General features: G+C 39.8%; 1 protein-coding gene and 1 non-coding gene across 3 annotated transcripts; both read right to left on the minus strand.

Annotated features, from left to right (window-relative positions):
- Window positions 1-1,703: 1,703 nt before the first annotated feature.
- Window positions 1,704-8,322, minus strand: si:ch211-171b20.3 (uncharacterized). Of its 2 annotated transcripts, XM_049565075.1 has the most exons (7): window positions 7,955-8,322; window positions 7,826-7,871; window positions 6,063-6,157; window positions 5,558-5,696; window positions 3,439-3,546; window positions 3,283-3,338; window positions 1,704-2,427 (listed from the first exon to the last, which is right to left on the minus strand). In XM_049565075.1, the coding sequence occupies exons 1-7, from the start codon at window positions 8,193-8,195 to the stop codon at window positions 2,288-2,290; spliced, it is 825 nt and encodes a 274-aa protein (XP_049421032.1). In that variant the 5' UTR covers window positions 8,196-8,322; the 3' UTR covers window positions 1,704-2,287. The 2 variants fall into 2 exon arrangements, with proteins under 2 accessions (XP_049421032.1, XP_049421033.1); XM_049565076.1 differs by lacking the exons at window positions 7,826-7,871; window positions 7,955-8,322 and adding an exon at window positions 6,396-6,512.
- Window positions 8,323-12,404: 4,082 nt separating this feature from the next.
- Window positions 12,405-12,477, minus strand: trnar-ccg (transfer RNA arginine (anticodon CCG)). The gene has a single exon. It is a non-coding gene; the product is annotated as a tRNA-Arg (tRNA).
- Window positions 12,478-19,006: the final 6,529 nt, after the last annotated feature.

Consider the following 19,006-nt stretch of genomic DNA (forward strand, 5'->3'; position numbering starts at 1 on the left):
TTGACACGCTATTCTATGATATTTTTTAACATACTATATTGTGATATTTTGTGACATACTGTACTATGATGTTTTTTTGACATACTACATTATGTCAAGATTTTTCTCACAAATTTTATTTTTTAACAAATTATACTATTTTTTTGACATGCTATTCTATGATATATTTTACATACTATACTGATTTTTTTACATACTAAACTATGACAATTTTTCTGACAAATTTTTTTTGACAGTATTATATGATATGGTTTGATATTGTATTCTTTAATGTCGTTGTTTTATTACATATTATACTATGACAGTTTTTTCAGTGTTTGTACTATGAAATGTCTTTTTGGAATATCTAATATTGACAGGTTTTTTTTACAACATAATATACTGTGACATTTTTCTCAATTTTTTTTATGGCACGTCATACTATGAAATTTTTATGTAATACTGTACCATAATAGTTTTTAATGTCATACTATACTTTGACTTTTTTATTGTAGCAATGCTAGGACAATGATTTAAATGTTTTTTTTTTTTATTGCATACCACACAATGACAATTTTTTTGACATTTTATAACAGACAACACTAAAATGCTTTTATTGCAATACCATACTATGACATTTTTCTGAAAATGTTAGGGCATACAATACTACGTCATTTTTAATGGAATACGTGATGACATTTTTATGCCATAGTATACTGTGACAGTTTTTATTACACACTACACCATCGCATTTCGCGATTGCAGTACTACATTATGACATTTTTATGACATTTTTTTCATGGTATGCTATACTACCACAATTTGTTAAATGTGTCTTATGGCATACTATACAACTACATACTGTACTATGGCGTTTTTTATGGCATACTTTACTATGACATTTCTTATGTCATTATTATGTCTTATGCAATACTGATCCTACTTTTTCTAATAAATCTTACATTGGGTTATATTCACTCATTCGGTCAATTTATTCTCTTGTGCTTCATTTCCACCTGGTACATCTAAATTATGCTACAATATTCACAAATTATTAGACGCTCCCTTACTAAAAGTTATTAAATTAAACTTCAGGATGTTTGTGCAATATATCAGTTGAACAAAATGGCTTCAGGCTCATGTCTGAGGCTGTGCTTGCTGCAGCTGTTCCATCTGGCTTCATACCTTGTGCCAATTATCATCAGTAATACACAGATGGCAACAGGTCTGCTTTAGTTATTCACACTGTGACAACAGGGATACAAGTTGTTTCATGAAACATAGTTTAAATAACAGGGCCACTCATTGTGCTAATTGAATTATTACACATTGCAAACAAGCACTAACGATGACTCCAGCTGCTACATTGTCAGATAATAACTAAGTCCCCACTTCTCTCTAAACAAAAAGACTGTGACTGCTGTCTTTGTCAAATACAATGAACAAGACTATTCAGAGACATGAGCTGCCCTCCATACGGCAACAAAACAATGCATTATGTGGGAAAGTACCACATTCTGGGGTCTGGAGGCACAGTTTTCTATCTGTTTTGTAGATATGGAATGCAGATAATGTTTCATGTAATCTTTTAGGCATTCTCATTACGCTGGTCAATATGTGCTGTATGTGCCAAATGGAGGGGGAAGCTCCCTTTATTAGCCTTCTAGAAGCTAGACAACAAAAATCATGACTCATTAAAGGGAAAAAGCTCTTAACAAAAGGCATAACAATAACAAAAATAAATTTATTTTAATTTCAGGAAGACGTTTAACAAGGCACAATAATGGTTTTGCTAAACTATTTAATATGTACATAGATATTCCACTTAAACAGCAATGTTTGAAACACTGTTGTAATGAGATCAAAGCTTGACAGCTTCTGCAACATATCCATGATACAGCAAGAAATATGGCAGCATTACATAACAGCCATTACAAGCCATTAGAGGGGTTAAATAAATATCTTTCATGCAGATGTTGAGTGGGAAACTACTGACAGCTGTGAGTCAGAATAGAAGATATTTAGTCTAATATTCATCATCAGCATTTATTGTTGGAGCAAACGCTGCAATTTACCACAGTAAATACCACATGTAATCACTAATAGAGAGGAGCTCAGGTCAGGAATCCCAAAATGTGAAGACCAGCCATGTTAAGCTGGAAACTAATACCACTGAGGACAAACAAGCAGTCAGAACAAGCCACTGAAAGGAAAATGGCGCCTTTAATGTTTTGTTTAGTTCATCGGTCGTTGGCACGGACTCGAGGGTTTTGATCCTTGACCAGTGTGACTGGGAAGATGTTGATTGTCAGGATGGTGGTTTTTTGGGTTTCTTCATTTTCTTGAGCTTTTCTTGTCTCACCGTCTCACCCTCCAAGGAGGACAGCTCGGATATCCTGTGGATGAAGGAACGCGAGGCTCCGACCACGGGGTCCGGATAGGACTGGTCTTTGTATAGAGAGGTGAGCAAGACAGAGGGAAAGAGACACAGAAAGATGAATGGAAAGAAGGGAAGATGGAAAATTAGGACGAAATCTATATAAAACAATATATTCACTGAAAAAAAGTACAATATGAGGGGCACTTTCAAGATGTTGAGTTACAGGGTTATATCAGTTAGTCTGGCTGTGGCTCAGCGGTAGAGCTAGACGTCCACTGATCGGAAAATTGGCGGTTCGATATCCAGCTCCTCCAGCCTGTATGCCAAAGTATCCTTGAGCAAGATACCGAACACAATGGCTGTTATACTGGTGTGTGAGTGCAAGTGAATGGTTACTGAGTAGCAGGTGACACCACATATGGTAGCCTCGACCACCAGTGTGTGACTGGGTGAATGTGACATGTGGTGTTAAAGTGCTTTGAGTGATCGTAAGACTAGAAAAGCGCTACACAAGGCCATTCCCCTGGATTTAGTGCTTCATAAAAATATAATTGGTGTTTTTCAGTATACTGGAGTAAATCAAAATATAAAAGTAAAATAAAAGAGAACAGTGCTTAGACTTTAACACGGGAATAAACACTCCATCTGACAACAGTAAACATGTCTCTCCATGTGACCCCTTGTCCCACTTTGTCATGACCCACAAACAACAAGGCATCCTGGAACTGACAATAATGAGGCGTGGGATCCGTGCCTTTTGTTTGAAGAAGGAAAATCCATAAAACTGACATGTTTGCTGCCAATAAATCAACACCATGTGCAGGTTGAAGGTTGCATTCCCCTCGGCACGCAGTCAGGGGCGTTCTGACCTGACGTATCAAGACCACAACAAACACTTCCCAGAAAGCATCAAAACAACTCACTCTTTTGATTGTCTTTAACAGTCAGTAGGTTGGAGGTTGGATAATTCACCTTGGGCCTGCGGAGGAGAGGGAAAGCAGGGGAGGCAAAGGTGTGAGAAACAATTGAGGAAAGTATTGATTGGCTTGGTCTGATTTAGTTTATAAGGGCAAAAATACCTGCTGAGCTTGCAGCTCTCGACTGAGAACGTGTTTCTGCCATTGAGGACTAAAGAGGAGGGGAAGAGGATGGCTGGAGATGTGTTCACTTCATATCTCTCAGGGTAGCTGGAAGACAGAATTGAGGAGATTATGAACATATGAAATGAAGGGCTGCACATATGGCTACATGAATCCTTTGTATTTGGTTTTGGATTAGTTGAGAATAAGTTAAATTTCATTTATATTTTGCTTTAAGAAAACCTACTTCATTCATTTGAAAAACCAAATTTGGACAGTGGTCAAAATTCCGTTTATTGTGAGTAGTTAAGTAAGTAGAAGACGAACTGATCTCCAAAAGGCATGAAGGTAAACATGACACATTTCGTCAATATTTCAAGCAAGAAAACTTTTACAGTTTCAAAGAAACAAAAAAGGAAAGGGCCTGAAGCAAACGTTTGGGCACCCTGCATGGTCAGTAATTTGTAGCACCCCCCCTTTGACAAGTATCACAGCCTCTAAATGAGTAATGTATCCAGCTAAGAGTCTTTCTGCAAAAGGCTTCTAGCTCTGTGAGATTCTTCGGCTATTTTCATGCTCTTGAGAGGTCTATCCACAGATTTGTAATGATGTTTAGGTCGGGGGACTGTGAGGGCAAAACCTTCAGCTTGCTCCTCTTGAGGTAGTCCATTGTGGATTTCAAGGTGTGTTTAGGATCATTGTCATGTTGTAGAAGCCATCCTCTCTTCATCTTCAGCTTTTTTACAGATGATGTGATGTTTGCCTCCAGAATTTGCTGGAATGTAACTGAATCTATTCTTCCCTCTACCTGTGAAATGTTCCCTGTGCCACTGGCTGCAGCACAAGCCCAAAGCATGATTGACCCACCCTGGTATTTAACAGTTGGACAGGTGTTCCTTTTTTCTCCAAACATACCTTTGCTCATTGTGTCCCAAAAGTTCTATTTTAACATCAAAAAAGCAAAAAGCATCAGGCTTGTTCAGATGTTCCTTTGCAAACTTCTGATGCAGAATTTTGTGGTCAGGACACAGGAAAGGGTTTCTTCTTGTGACTCTTCCATGACGGTCATACTTGTCTGATAAAACTTCCTGCAGGTCTTTTGCATTCAAACGGAGGTTCTGATTTGCCTTTCTAACAATCCTACGAGCAGCTCTCTCAGAATGACCTCAACTTGACCTCCACAGTTTCTGCTAACTGTCATTTCTTAATTACTTTATGAACTGAGGAAACAGCTACCTGAAAACACTTTGCTATCTTCTTATAGTCTTCTCCTGCTTTGTGGGCATCGGTTATTTTAGTTTTCAGAGTGCTAGGCAGCTGTTTAGAGGAGCCCATGGGTGCTGGTTGTTGGGACAAGGTTTCAGGAGTCAGAATATTTATAAAGCTTCACCTGGCCTTTCCAAACAATGACTGTGAACAAGCTAGAGCCCTACCAAGCTAAATATGAACTGATAGCCTGTTAAAAGCTGTTAAAAGTTGTCTGAGAGCTCAAATGTCTTGGTGTGCCCAAACTTTTGCATGACGCCACTTTCCTTTTTTTCCACTCTAAAATGATACAAAACAAAAATAATGTAGGAATCTTGCTTAAAATGTTGAAATGTTCCATCTTTAACTTCATGTCTCTTGGAGGTCAGATCATTTTCTTCTCACTTGACTATTCACAGTAAATGAAATTTTGACCAGGGGTGCCCAAACTGTTGCAGGCCTCTGTATGTTCTCCCAAATTATATTAAGGTTGTTACATACTGTATGAAAGGGAAGGCAGCGTGCCATAAAACTAAACTGTTCCCACAAACGGAGGACTAATAGTAATAAATGATTATGATCTCATCATTTTCCAAACTAATAGCAATTCAATTTTAGCTTTAATCATTTGTCCCGCGTCACTAGAATATTAAACATGAAAAAGAACCAGCTTAAAACCTTGTCTGTTTGTGACAGACAAATCATGCGTGTCAAAATATTAATTGTATCTGGCTGCTTTTTTTCCTCAGCTGATGTTCTTGTAATTCTTATAACTCAGTATAATTACTGCAATCTGTGCAGCTGTCTCCAGAAATACACTGTGAAGAGGCAGAGCTTCAGCTACTGCACTGAATGACATTAATCCAGTGGTTACCTCAGGTTGAAAGGCCGCCTTGCGTGGCTGTGGGAAAGCTCCTTGGAGAGGCTGAAGGGATGCAGGTTGCCAGGTCTGTGCACATGGTAGTCTCTTGGCAGCGGGGGAATCACAGTCCTGGTCCTCTCTAACCTTGCACCTAAAGAAAGATCAGATACACGCCTTCAGAACTGACATCTGATCTGAAGACAATAATTTTCTAAAGGTCTATTTAAAGACTTTTAAAACAAATACGGGAAATTTCTTTCTTTCATAAATACTGTTAATCCCCATTATAAAATAACACTGAAGTATCAAAGTTACACTTGCACTCACTGAAGTGAGACCTGAGTTCATTATATATGATGAGAGCTCCACCTGCTGGCTGTTAGGTTACAATCAAGGAACAAGACTCAAATTCAGTGTGTATTGAGTCAAAGTGATCAATACATGACTGGTATATCTTATTTTTTGTATACTCTCAACTGTAATAATGACAGGGCAACTCCTGTTCTACAACTCTTACATTGTTTATCAAAAAGAAAGTGTCTCCCACAGATGTCCCCCTCCGGGTCGCTGTTCTCTGTTTCCAGTCTGTCATCTTTGGCTAAGTTCGGTGACCTGCACACAGATTGAGAGAGTGAGAAACAACATACCAGCACAGACGAATTTTAAAAAGTTGAATACCATTCAGGATAATGACACATGCATGGATATCTTATCAAGTTTGATACCCACTGATCCCTCGGGTAAGATTATTTGTCAGATAGCCAACATAAAGTCTGAGAAACATGTCAGTCATTTATGTTGCATGCTGCATGTGTGATTTAGTAGTCATTATTTGCATATTTGTACGCACAGCATATAGGGGAGACCAGGGTTGGTTGTCACAGTGCATATTACAGCCACACTGGAGGGTGCTGTGACACTGTTGAGATACTGATATCAAACAGTTGGCTTGACATCCTGCTCATTTTGCACTGGTCGTTTTGTGGATCAAACACAAAACACTGAGGTGAGGCGATATTTTGTAAATTTTATGGGTCAGAGAAATTTTTCATATTGGTGTTGTTTTTGTATTAAAAGCTTGTAGTCATTTAAAAGTCAAACACATTAAAATGTCATAGGTAATAGCTTTGATATGAGTCAGCTTTTAGATAGCTAAAATGTTTGTCAAGACGTGTTAAATCTAGGCAACATAGGCTGTTTGCAATTTTAACACATGCTCCTGGTCATACTGTGATGGAGATTAATCTGTTCCAATCTCAATGTTTGATTTAATGTTATATTCATAATGAATTATTATGAAACAACGGCTTTAATAAAGGCTAGATTTTTTTTCGGCACTGGATTATTCAAACAATCACCTGGTTCAAATTCATGGTTTAAACACAAGGGGCACTGGTGAGTACTATCATAGAGGTGGTATTCATTTCAAAACTTATTTGGTGTTTCTATCTTCATTCATTTATTCATTCATTTTCTGTACCCACTTGTCCTGTTGGGGGTCGTGGGGGGGCTGGAGCCTATCCCAGCTGACATTGGGCGAGAGGCGGGGTACACTCTGGACAGGTCAACCATTCACACTCACATTCACATCTACGGACAATTTAGAGTCACCAGTTAACCTGCATGTCTTTAGACTGTGTGGTAAGCTTTCATTTAATGCAAGAATGACTGTTGAAAGAAAGTGTGACAACCAACCCCGGTCTCCCTTACATATCATTCACACTGCACAGCTGTATTGCTCATGATACATAGTTGAAAATAAGTTTTCTTTTTTAAATACATTGATTTATTTTTCTGGGGCACATTGTAGGCCTACTTACATGAGTAAATGTACTTTCTCACACTCCAGCACTGCATCACTCTGGTGGTGCTGGCTGCACATAATGTAACCAGCGGATGTGCTGTGCGTAATTGTGGCTTGACGGTGTGTAAAATCACTCCAGTTAGAGACTGCAGATGGATCAGATACCTGCCGCCTTCAGTCAGCAGTGTGAAGGAAAGGTCTTTAGAAGCTTATTAGTACCAAGGCACCAGGGAAGTAATGGTATTTAAATGCTGAAAAGAGCCTGCCCCAGCGCCTCCGAGCTATTACAGCGATAACTACCAAACACACGCACTTTCCTCACATGACGTCATTTGATTTTCATACACTGTAGGCCTGCTGTTTTATATTATACCCATGTGTATTATAGTTTTTGCATAGCAGAGGTCAGTGTGACTCTAAAGAAACACCATGACAACGAGTAAACAATTTGTTGTGTCAAAATGAACACGTCTTACCCTGCAACTATGAAGCCGCTCACCAAGGTTTGCCATTCCCTGGACTCTACAACAGAGAACAGCGGTGACATCCCGTTAAGCTAGCAGCATCTTGATGCATGTACAGATCCATGGAGCACGCGTACTCACTGCTCAGGGGCTGCAGCACAGGCAGTTTCCTCCGTGTGTGACCATTTTGTCTGACAGCCGCTTGTCCTCCACCTGCTCTCATCCCGTAGCTCCTGTAGGTCGGATGTGTAGCCGCATCAGGGCCGCGCTGCTGGCTGCAATTTGAGCCTCCCTCTGATACTAAAGCCCTTGCGGTGGGTAGCGATGCAGTAACCTGGTAAGTCATCATGTTGGAGCTGCCATACAGTGACGTGTTTAACATATAAGCCGGCTATAGAGCAGAAGCACGACACATGGTCGCTATAACGGTCGGTTCATACGAGCTAAACATCCCCGAGCTGTAATGCTAGGCTGCAGATCACTGTGCTCAATGTAACCGAGTCACTGCGTCACCATGGAAACAGGCTGCATGAAGACCGTCACACATAGTAGGGTGAAATCAGGTAAGGTGGGACACTTGAGGTAGATTACCACTCAAGTGTTACCTTTAGAGCTTGATATGGTTCTCTGCTATATTTCCATAAAGAAAATGTGTTGCCAAGGAAAAAATTTGGTCCTTCAAACACATCAAGGACCCCCACCTCACTCTGATTACATGTTCAGGTACAAAGGGACAGTCATGTTTGTTTGGTTTTGAATTGTTAAGGCTGGATTGCACCAACAAGGGGTGTTTCTCAAAGTCAAGGATCCTTCCTTGGTGGGACAAGTCCTTCCAAGGAGACAGAAGAAGAGTCCTTCCTAGTGAACACACATTGGAACGAGCTAAGGAGTGTCCACAGATGTGCATCATTATCTCTCAGCAGACCGAAGGGGGTTTCAGGGCACTTTGATAATTCTGAGACGTTCGTGTCGGCCATTAATGATAATTAAGGGTCATCGTAACAAACATTGCACCACAAAATGAACTACAAATAACATTTTAATGAAATAATAAATGGTCAGAAAAGGACGGAATGACAGAGAGAAGCCCGAATACTTTACTGTAAATCTCCAGGTATACGCTCTTGCGAGAGTTGGAAGACAATACTTTTCATGCTCAGGCTGTAAGTTTCTTTCTCACCCTGCCATTCACTCCTTGCTCATATGCTCACTCACTATCTCTAGGCATCATTGACTGGGTAGGTCAATTGAGTCATCAGCTGATTCACAGTCAGCCAATAGCACAGCGACACACCTTCTCTGTCAGCCTATCATCTTACTGCCCCTCATTTTAAGTATGGTTCTTTCTCTTACTGCAGTAGCGGACACCCTCCACCTCCCCATCACCACCTAGTCTTTACGGATTCATCAGCCTCATCCAGCCCAGCAGTCAGCAGCCTCAGAGTCATCAGCCACCACCACCACCACCAGTATCTGGACTCCATGGGGGGATTTATCCTGCTGCCACTCAGATGTCCCTCGATCACAAAATATCTCCCTCTGGTGTCCAAGTGCCAAAGACCATCTTTATTTAGTTTAGTTTTATAAAACTCTGATTAGAGCTGATCTAATTAATCTTTGTTGGTGCAACCCAGCCTAAATCTATTAATTACTTAAATTAAATCAGTCATGTAACCTGTGGCTATTCATTAAAACAGACTGGCCAACTTTTCTGCCATGCTCTCCCTGATCTTTTGCTTTCTTTGGTTCCATATCATCTACAATGGACGTGCGTGCATGTAACAACTATGGCTAATTTTGGACTATAGTTGCTGACATGGACTCACTGCATCATCTTTAAAAAAAAATTACGACACAAAAGGACTAAAAGCTTATTCAGTATTACTGGGTGGTACACAATAGCATGGTGTTTTCGCTTCAGGAAAATGTCCAAATTTAGCTTCATTTTTTCCCATTTTCAGTTTACGAATCCCTTAATGGTTTCTTTCCTTTAATTTTTACATTTTGGACAGACCAATAGTATAATACTGAGCACAAGACCCTCCCTAGTTAGTTTGATGTATGACCTAAAGACAGGTCGTGTGGACTTTCTGTGTAACAAGTTGAGTGGATTTCTGTGCATTTCTTCCTTTGGTGTGAGTCCTTTAAGATAAAACCACGGCTGCCTGTCCCTGTAACCTTTAATGACAGTTCCTGCAATAAATCCTGAGACAGACAAATCTGCCTCCCCTGTTCTGACCAGCCCCCCGCAGAGACAGTACTCACTCAGAAGATGTTACCCAATACCAAAGTTTTCAGACCAATACAAGATCATTTTCTGATTTCTGTTCTTATATATATAGACCAACAAGATCATATCTGAGGTCAATAATGAGCTCATTATGAGGGGGCGAAACAAACATCACCGCTAAAACAAGTAATTAAATTAAGCTGAAGGGAAATGGATACCCTTTGCTAATTACCAGCGCCATAATCACCTATTTAACATTATGTGTGTGGGGGACATTTTCAATCGACACCCTCTGCAACCAAACTCTTGAGGTGGGTTAACCTGATCATTTTAGAGTATTTTAACTCACAGTTTTCATGGCCATTTTAGTGACATTTTTGGGAGCCACCATAAGATTGAGTGTCATACAGAAAAAGTACACACACTATGACTATTTGACAACATATTATACTATATCTTCAATTTTTTTATTAGTTTTTATGACCTTTGTTATGACATTTTTCATGACATACAAACACTTTATAAAACTTTAACAGTCAACAGTGATGTAGCCTACCTAACACTCATATTACATTTTAGTTTACTGCTTTTAATACATTTAAAAGTTATCAAACAGAGACAGCACCGACCCACAGCAGCCCAGCAACAGCAACGCCACTTGCACTAACCACATTCAGCACTGCCCTTAACTGTAATATTAGAACCGGTTGTAATTACAATGGCAATTTGTTAATCTTGTTTATGTTTATGATTACATTTCCCCATTCAGAACGTCTCTGGTGTCTGGTTTGACAGAGAGGAGTTCGTCTGAACAAATATTGATTGAACTTTCCTAGGCTGTGGAAATAACATATTGGGAATCGTAATTAGGTGATGTTCCCCTTTTATGACAAGAACAAGACAGTTTTGTCCCAAGTTTTTTATTTTGAATTTTGAGTCCTGTGAACTCCTGAAAAAAAAAACCCCACGTTATAAATCAAATAGATTAAGTCAGCAACTAAATACAATGCTCATTCTATGCTTCTTATGGTTAACGGGACCTGTATAAACATGGTGAGGTGATCTTAAATTAGATTTTGAAAACTAGGCCTACATGAGCATTTGTGTCACAGTGGTAATGTTTGGAACACACTCAAAAGGTGGCTGATTTATTTCTATTAAACACGGGCATCACTCAGCTAACTCTAACAAGGCAGTCTACAATCTGTTTCTGCCACACTCATCATCTGCAAATAGCAGCTTTCCATGTCTAATGATACACTTTCATGATGATGCATTTTACTCATGACAGACCTTTTGTTTTATGACTTTTTGTTAATATTTTAATTTTAGGCAGATATGCTGTTCCTCAGATGAGTTAAGCCTATGGTTTCAATTCAATTGGCATTATACACACTATGTGCGTGTATGTGCACATATTTTACCACAGAGGGGCAGCAAAGCATCCAGTATAAAACGTTACATGTCCTCCCTTCTTTTGTTCATAGTAATTCTGCTGAAATCTGTTTTAACATTTTAAAAATTACATCAAAAGCATTCAATCAACTAGTATATGGCATATTTGTAGTATATTAAACAATCCAGCAGTGTAAAGCAATTCAAATGCTACATCTTAATGTGTCAATAATTATAATTTAGTAGTAAATAATAACTATTTAAACAATATGACATTCTGAATTCTGCATAATAAGTGCTTCTGTTTTTGAGACTTGAACTATATTTTGCAGAGGAATAATCTTATGTCCTCCTTTCTCTTCTTCTTACAGATTTTGCTAAAATCTGTTTTTGACATCTTATGACTTTTATTGTAAAAAGAACTTTGACCCGTGTGTCATATGTCAATATTTCTTTGCTGTATCTCGTGTTTAGTAAAATAGAAAGCACACAATGTAGCACTAACGTTCAGCCAACACAAAACAGAATACTCTCTGCTTCCTCACAACAGCAGTTTAATGTACAGTATTAGAATAACAGGACTGTTGTGTACTGTGAGATACTTTATAATTTTGGATTGTAAGGTCTGGCACACTATTTCATTTGTTTTGCTCTTTATAAAGTCCTCTGTGGCATTTTATCATTAACACATTATTTGTTTTCACAAGTCCTGACAGTAAGGAAAGCACAGGCATTATCGATAACATTTATGATTAGTTTATTCTATTTAGGCGTCCCATGATATGTGAGCAAACATGTACAATGAAACTGCAGCAGCTAAATGGAATTAAGCCATTAACTATGCCTGTGTTTCTCCTACTATGACATGTCAGACTGACATCTCAGCTGTACAGTGTCTCTGAAGGTGCAAAGGCTATATAGACTTCATAAGTTGGGTTACACCTGTCCATCCAAGTGAGACCCACACGACCCAGGTGGGACTTGAACCCACAATCCCCAGCTCCGGAGGCTGATGCCTTATCCATTAGGCCACTGGGCCACAAGAATTTGATAAATTCTCTTTGACTTTAATGTTCTGGACTGCATCTGTGATCTATTCTTTGTGGGATATTGAATTATTGTTGAATTATTGTATACACCGAATACAAGGTTAATGAATGAAAAAGTACCACAGTAGCTCTTGAATTTTACTTGTAGCTAAGCTGATTGCTATATAACCACTGAGAAGTGTGTTTGGCACTATGTGGCATTTGTGTTTGAGGAACTAGTAAAATTGCAGTCTTAATTCCTTTTGCTCTGAATAAAATTCTAACAAAAATAAATAAATAAAAAATAGGAAATACCTTCAAATACATTCCCCTGCTAACCACTGACATCTCAGTTGAAACCTTTTAAGAAAGAAGGTCACCCAAACACGGTCAATGAATGTCCCGGCCCACGCACTCTGTGGGTCACGAATTGTGAGGCAGTTAACAAAATATACTGTAGCACGTAAGGGGAATGATTTAGAGCACAAAGCTTGGCCGGTTCAAGCTGTTAATCATTCTGCAAGCAGGGTTTTCTCAATCAATACTACGTTCCCCGGGGCTCTCGTGTCACACAGTATCACGGAAATATCCTCTTTGAACTTTATGGTTTTAATGAATGATTTTTATGGATGAAACACCTTTACTCAGTTGCTATTTATATAGATTCATGCTGTAGGCCGCAATCCCTCGAAAACTGTACTCACAAAGTGTAATGAAGCGGGAAAGCGCCAGACACCTCATGCTGTGACTTGGGCGGTGATCCCCTTTGCCTCCATTCACAGGCACCATGATAGCACATGTGTGAGATGAAGCCATTCAATCAGGTGCTGATGAGACCATGATGTCATGGTGTCACACGTCAGAGGTGGTTTTCTGATACTAAAAAACAAAGTGTGAGCAGAGAAATGTTGACAGTGTCGACCTAAAAGGTGTATTTTTTAATCAAATACTGTATGGTGATTTAGTGAATTTAGAGCAGTGATGATTTGAGGATCATTAAAGGTCCAGTGTGTAAGATTCAGGGGGATTTAGTGGAATCTGGCAGTGAAGACTGCAAAACAGAAGTTGTTCAGGAGGTTTTAACAGTGAGCCGAATTATCTGCAGAGGTCTCTTCATCTCCAAAACAAATGGCACATGTAATTTAAACAGTAAAAACACTGAATAAAGCAACGTCACATTACAAATCAGTGTTTCTTCTATGATGTTTGGCAAGTTGCAGACGGCCCACCTGCCCAGCACCTGCTAATGTCCAGACATTCAAGAGGCTTTTACCAGGTGCCAAATTATCCTCAGAGGTCTCTTCCTCTTCAGAACAAACAGAGCAATTGATTAATACCGGTAAAACATACCGAATAAAGCAGTTTCACGTTACGCATTTTTCCAGCGCTACTCATCACAGAGGGGCTGCTAATTTGGACATGTTTGGTTTGTACGTTCTACCCTAGGCTACTATAGAAACATGTTGTTGCAACATGGTGATCTCTGTAGATGAGGAACCGCTTACTGTGTTGATATAAACAGCTCATTTTAAAGGGGTAGTGCACCCAAAAATGAAAATTCAGCCATCATCTACTCACCCATATGCTGAGGGAGGCACAGGTGAAGTTTTAGAGTCCTCACAACACTTATGGAGATCCAAGGGGAGAGGGGGTAGCAACACAACTCCACCTAATGGAGGCTTATGGCGCCCTAGATTCAAACGTCCAAAAACACATAATTGAAACCACAAAATATCTCCATACTGCTCGTCTGTAGTGAGCCACGTGTCCTGAAGCCCCGACATACAAAGTTGTTTGGAAAAACTTCATTTGAACTCTATTTTTATTCTCATTGTAGCCTGTAGCTCTAACTGCCTCTCTGTGCAGCACGTTCACGTGTGTGCACTTACACGAGACCGTGAGACATGGGCACTGCGTTCATGTGTGTTCATGTGCTTTCACTGGTCTCGCACGCAAGCGCACACACGTTTTGTTGCTACCCCTTCCCCCCTCAGATCTCCGCAAGTGTTGTGAGGACTCTAAAACTTCACCTGAGCCTCCATCGGCATATGGGTGAGTAGATAATGGCTGAATTTTCATTTTTGGGTGCACTATCCCTTTAAGGTAACGAAAACATGTTTCTCATTTTCAGGTGATTATTCAATGAAGAAAACATTCTTATTTTATTCAGTTTCTGCCAAAATATCCCCCTAAACCAGGGATACGAAATTTGCTTTGTTCATGGTCCACTTTTGCAAAATGACAAGAGGTCAGGGGCCAGTCACAGCAGCCCTGCGTTTGTCAGGTTTATACAGGGGCATTTTTAGGATCTAAGGACATTTAAGGCTTAAGTGGGATTTATACTTGTGAGGCAGACCCTACGCCAGCCTACGTATGTCGCCTACGCCATTGTGAGCATTCATACTTGTGCGGTGGTGTGTCTGTGTCACTCTGCAGTTACACCTCTAAAACACTTGTCAGCAACGAGATTTCTGTGAAGTGCTGTAAAGTTTATTTGATTTAAAACGCACCCCAAACACACATTAAACACACATTAAACATGGCTTAATAGAGACAATTTCAAACACAAGTACACAAATGAGCTTCACTATAACTCGCAGCATTCACAGACGAAACACTTGTCTTTATCTGGACACATTTCCCCCACAAATACAACATGCTAATGTTATTAGCACAGGCCTATGGCATTTTACATTGTATAAATTAGCCTAGCAGCTAGCGGACTTTTCCTCTACTCATATGAAGCCAGGGACAACAGCAACATTTAACAAAGATAATGTTACAAAATTCAGCTCCATTACAACTTACAAGGTTCACCGACAAAACAATTGTCTTATACTAAACACGTTTTCCAAACAAATACAACATGCTAACTTTATTAGCACAAGCCTATGGCATTTTACATTGTATAAATTAGCCTAGCAGCTAGAAGAGATTTCCTCTGCTCATATGAAGCCAGTATAAATCCCCGAAGGATAAATCACACACAAGATTAAAATGCTATTTTTGTGGAAGCTATATTGTCTACACAATGTATTGTTTCTTATCTGTCAAATTAAAGTAAATAAAAGCTTCTTTTCCACAGGATATGGTGCGGATTTGGCCAACATGCTGTCAGCTGAGTGTCACTGCCCTAAATCCTACACACTGGACCTTTAAAATTGGGTTTAGAAATAGAAATAACCATAGCGAAATGTAGTTTGTTTCAACTCTAAAGATGACCAAACTTTTCACACCTGCCTGTGACTTGGCATCAAACAGAAGCAACAGCTCATTCAACGTGTTTTCAAATAACCGCTCCCTATTATGAATCAAATTAACTTCATTAGCTCAGGATTCTTCGGTGTTGTGGTGTGATTACATATCCTCCGGTAGTTTTCTTCACATTATTGCAGCCATATACTCTCCCACAGGCTGGGCTGTGTGCCAGCTTTATATCATCTGATCTCAGTCCATGACACAATTATGGCTTCCCTAATGTGTTGAGGAGAACCAAAGTGCTGCCCAAGGGTGTACGCACATGGGCACACATATACGCCTTTTCACGTCGCATACTACGCAGAACGGTGATATCATCCTGATATTCTTTAATACAGTTTTAGAGGATTGCATTGTACACAGGAAAGGATTTGTTTCAGCTGGGTCATAATGATTCATCAACTCAAAATACCCACTGTAAGGAAACTGACATCACACATTAGTCATATTTTGTGATCTAAAATCCCATATCTTGCTTTCAAATTCTTCAAGATGCACAGTACAAGTGTTAAAAGGCACCTAGAGCTGCAACTACTTGTTTTGATTCTTGAACTCTACATATTCAATATATTATCAGAAAAGTTGAAACCAGCAAATTTTTGGCATTTTTGCATGAAAAAAAAAAACTTAAATGACTTAACTATTAACAAAATTATTGCCTTTCTGTCAATTGAACAATTGATTGACCAATCATTTTAGCTTTATATTCCTACAAAAAATGTAGCTGAAGTGAACACCTGACTGTGTGTTATGCACATCTTAAAGTGATACTTTGTCGATTTTCAACCAGGTCTGTGTCACAACATTGTGGGTAGTATATGTAAATAAAATATGTTAAACTTACCTCCATCTTATCAGCACTCAGGTCTCCTTGCTCATTTCCCAGTGAAAATCTACCAGATGACACGTTTCTGGGATTTTTGGTGGCTCTGGTGCTGTTGCAAACTACAGATTTGGACACAAAGAGTATAGATGCACCTCTCTAAAACTAAGTCCAAACTGTAAAACTACCCAGTGCCGATCAAACACAAACCAAGATTCAGTTAATGTGTTGCCTTTTTCTCACCTAAAATGTCTTCAGGAACATTGAGTGCACTGTTTACCTGTAACACGAGAGTTTGCAAACAGGAAGCGAGCGCCATACTGTTTCCTGTATTGTAAAAACAAGCAGAAAAAACTGAGCTCAAACGATAAAACTAAGCAGTGTTGATCAAATATGAAAGATTCTGTTACTGTGTTGCCTATTTCTGTCCTTGCATGTTTTCATAAACCTATTTTAGCATGTGTGTTGGTCCAGTGTGGCGCAGTGCATTCTGGTAGTTGGCGGTTTTCAAAAGCAAAAGTCACAGCCCCTTTCCTTTGTTTTCTCTGGTCGCATAGCACCAATGTCATGAGTATTTGCATTTTTCTATTCCATAGACAGCCTAGTTTTTTGGACCATCTTTCCAGCAGTGAAATACTTCTTTAAGGTTACATTTTGAACAGCACTGTCACAGAGTATTGTGACCTTTACACGTGTCACTGTTTTAGGCCCTGAGGCAACTTTACACCTGAATACATTTTAGTGAGTTCTCCTCACACTGGCCTCTCATCTGTGATTCATCACGGTCAACTATCAGCACATGCACTAGTGGCAAGTGCCTGACAAATTGTAGAATGAATTCACGTGCACCTGCAGTATACACTCACCAGCCACTTTATTAGGTACACCTTGCTAATGCAGAGTTTAGCCATCGGAAATGCATTAATTCTTGGTGTCATAGATTCAACAAGGTGCTGGAAACATTCCTCAGAGATTTTGGTCCATACTGACATGATAGCATCACACAGTTGCTGCAGATTTGTCGGCTGCACATCCATGATGAGAATCTCCCGTTCCACCACATCCCAAAGGTGCTCTATTGGATTGAGATCTGGTGACTGTGGAGGCCATTGGAGTACAGTGAACTCATTGTCATGTTCAAGAAACCAGTTTGAGATGATTTGAGCTTTGTGACATGGTGCGTTATCCTGCTGGAAGTAGCCATCAGAAGATGGGTACACTGTGGTCATAAAGGGATGGACACGGTCAGCAACAATACTCAGGTAGGCTGTGGTGTTTAAACCATGCTCAGTTGGTACTAAGGGGCCCAAAGTGTGCCAAGAAAATCTCCCCCACACCATTACACCACCACCAGCAGCCTGAACCATTGATACAAGGCAGGATGGATCCATGCTTTCATGTTGTTTACACCAAATTCTGACCCTACCATCTGAATGTTGCAGCAGAAATCCATCTCATCAGACCAGGCAACGTTTTTCCAATCTTCTATTGTCCAGTTTTGGTGAGCCTGTGTGAATTGTAGCCTCAGTCTCCTGTTGTTAGCTGACAGGAGTGGCACCTGGTGTGGTCTTCTGCTGCTGTAGCCCATCTGCTTCAAGGTTGGACGTGTTGTTGGTTCAGAGATGGTCTTCTGCAGACCTTGGTTGTAACCAGTGGTTATTTGATTTACTGTTGCCTTTCTATCATCTTGAACCAGTCTGGCCATTCTCCTCTGACCTCTGGCATCAACAAGGCATTTTCACCTAAAGAACTGCAGCTCACAGGATATTTTCTCTTTTAGGGATCATCCTCTGTAAACCCTAGAGATGGTTATGTGTGAAAATCCCAGTAGATCAGCAGTTTCTGAAATACTCAGACCAGCCCGTCTGGCACCAACAACCATGCCACGCTCAAAGTCACTTAAATCACCTTTCTTCCCCATTCTGATGCTCAGTTTGAGCTTCAGCAGGTCGTCTTGACCATGTCTACATGCCTAAATGCATTGATTAGCTATTTGTGTTAACAAGCAGTTGAACAGGTGTATCTAATAAAGTGGCCAGTGAGTGTATTTAAAGCTCTCACTCCTTCCTGATCAGTTTGACATTGTGGCTTCTTCTGTCACTGATTTAAAATAATACATTTCCACCTGCAACACTTCCGCTCTACTGTGGTGTTTCAGTATCACCTATTGTTTTTATGACAATAGGTGCAGTGAGCTGTTTGCATTTTTAATCTCTGCAGCCAATTATTATTGAGAAAGTTCTCAAAGACAAGACAAGACAGTGTGCTGAGCTTTTTGCACTAGCTGATTGTGTCCTGTCTTGTCCCCCTGTAATCAAGGTGATTGATGAAAGACTCATCAAAAACGCCCACCACAGTTCCGGGTCACTGTCTGACAGACCTACTTGAGGTGTTGGGTGTCCCCATGTTCACTAATTTAAAGTTGTCCGCGTGTCATTGACTCTCTGATGGACTGCTCT

The sequence above is a fragment of the Epinephelus fuscoguttatus genome, linkage group LG21 (genome assembly GCF_011397635.1).
Source record: "Epinephelus fuscoguttatus linkage group LG21, E.fuscoguttatus.final_Chr_v1".
Taxonomy (NCBI): domain Eukaryota; kingdom Metazoa; phylum Chordata; class Actinopteri; order Perciformes; family Serranidae; genus Epinephelus; species Epinephelus fuscoguttatus.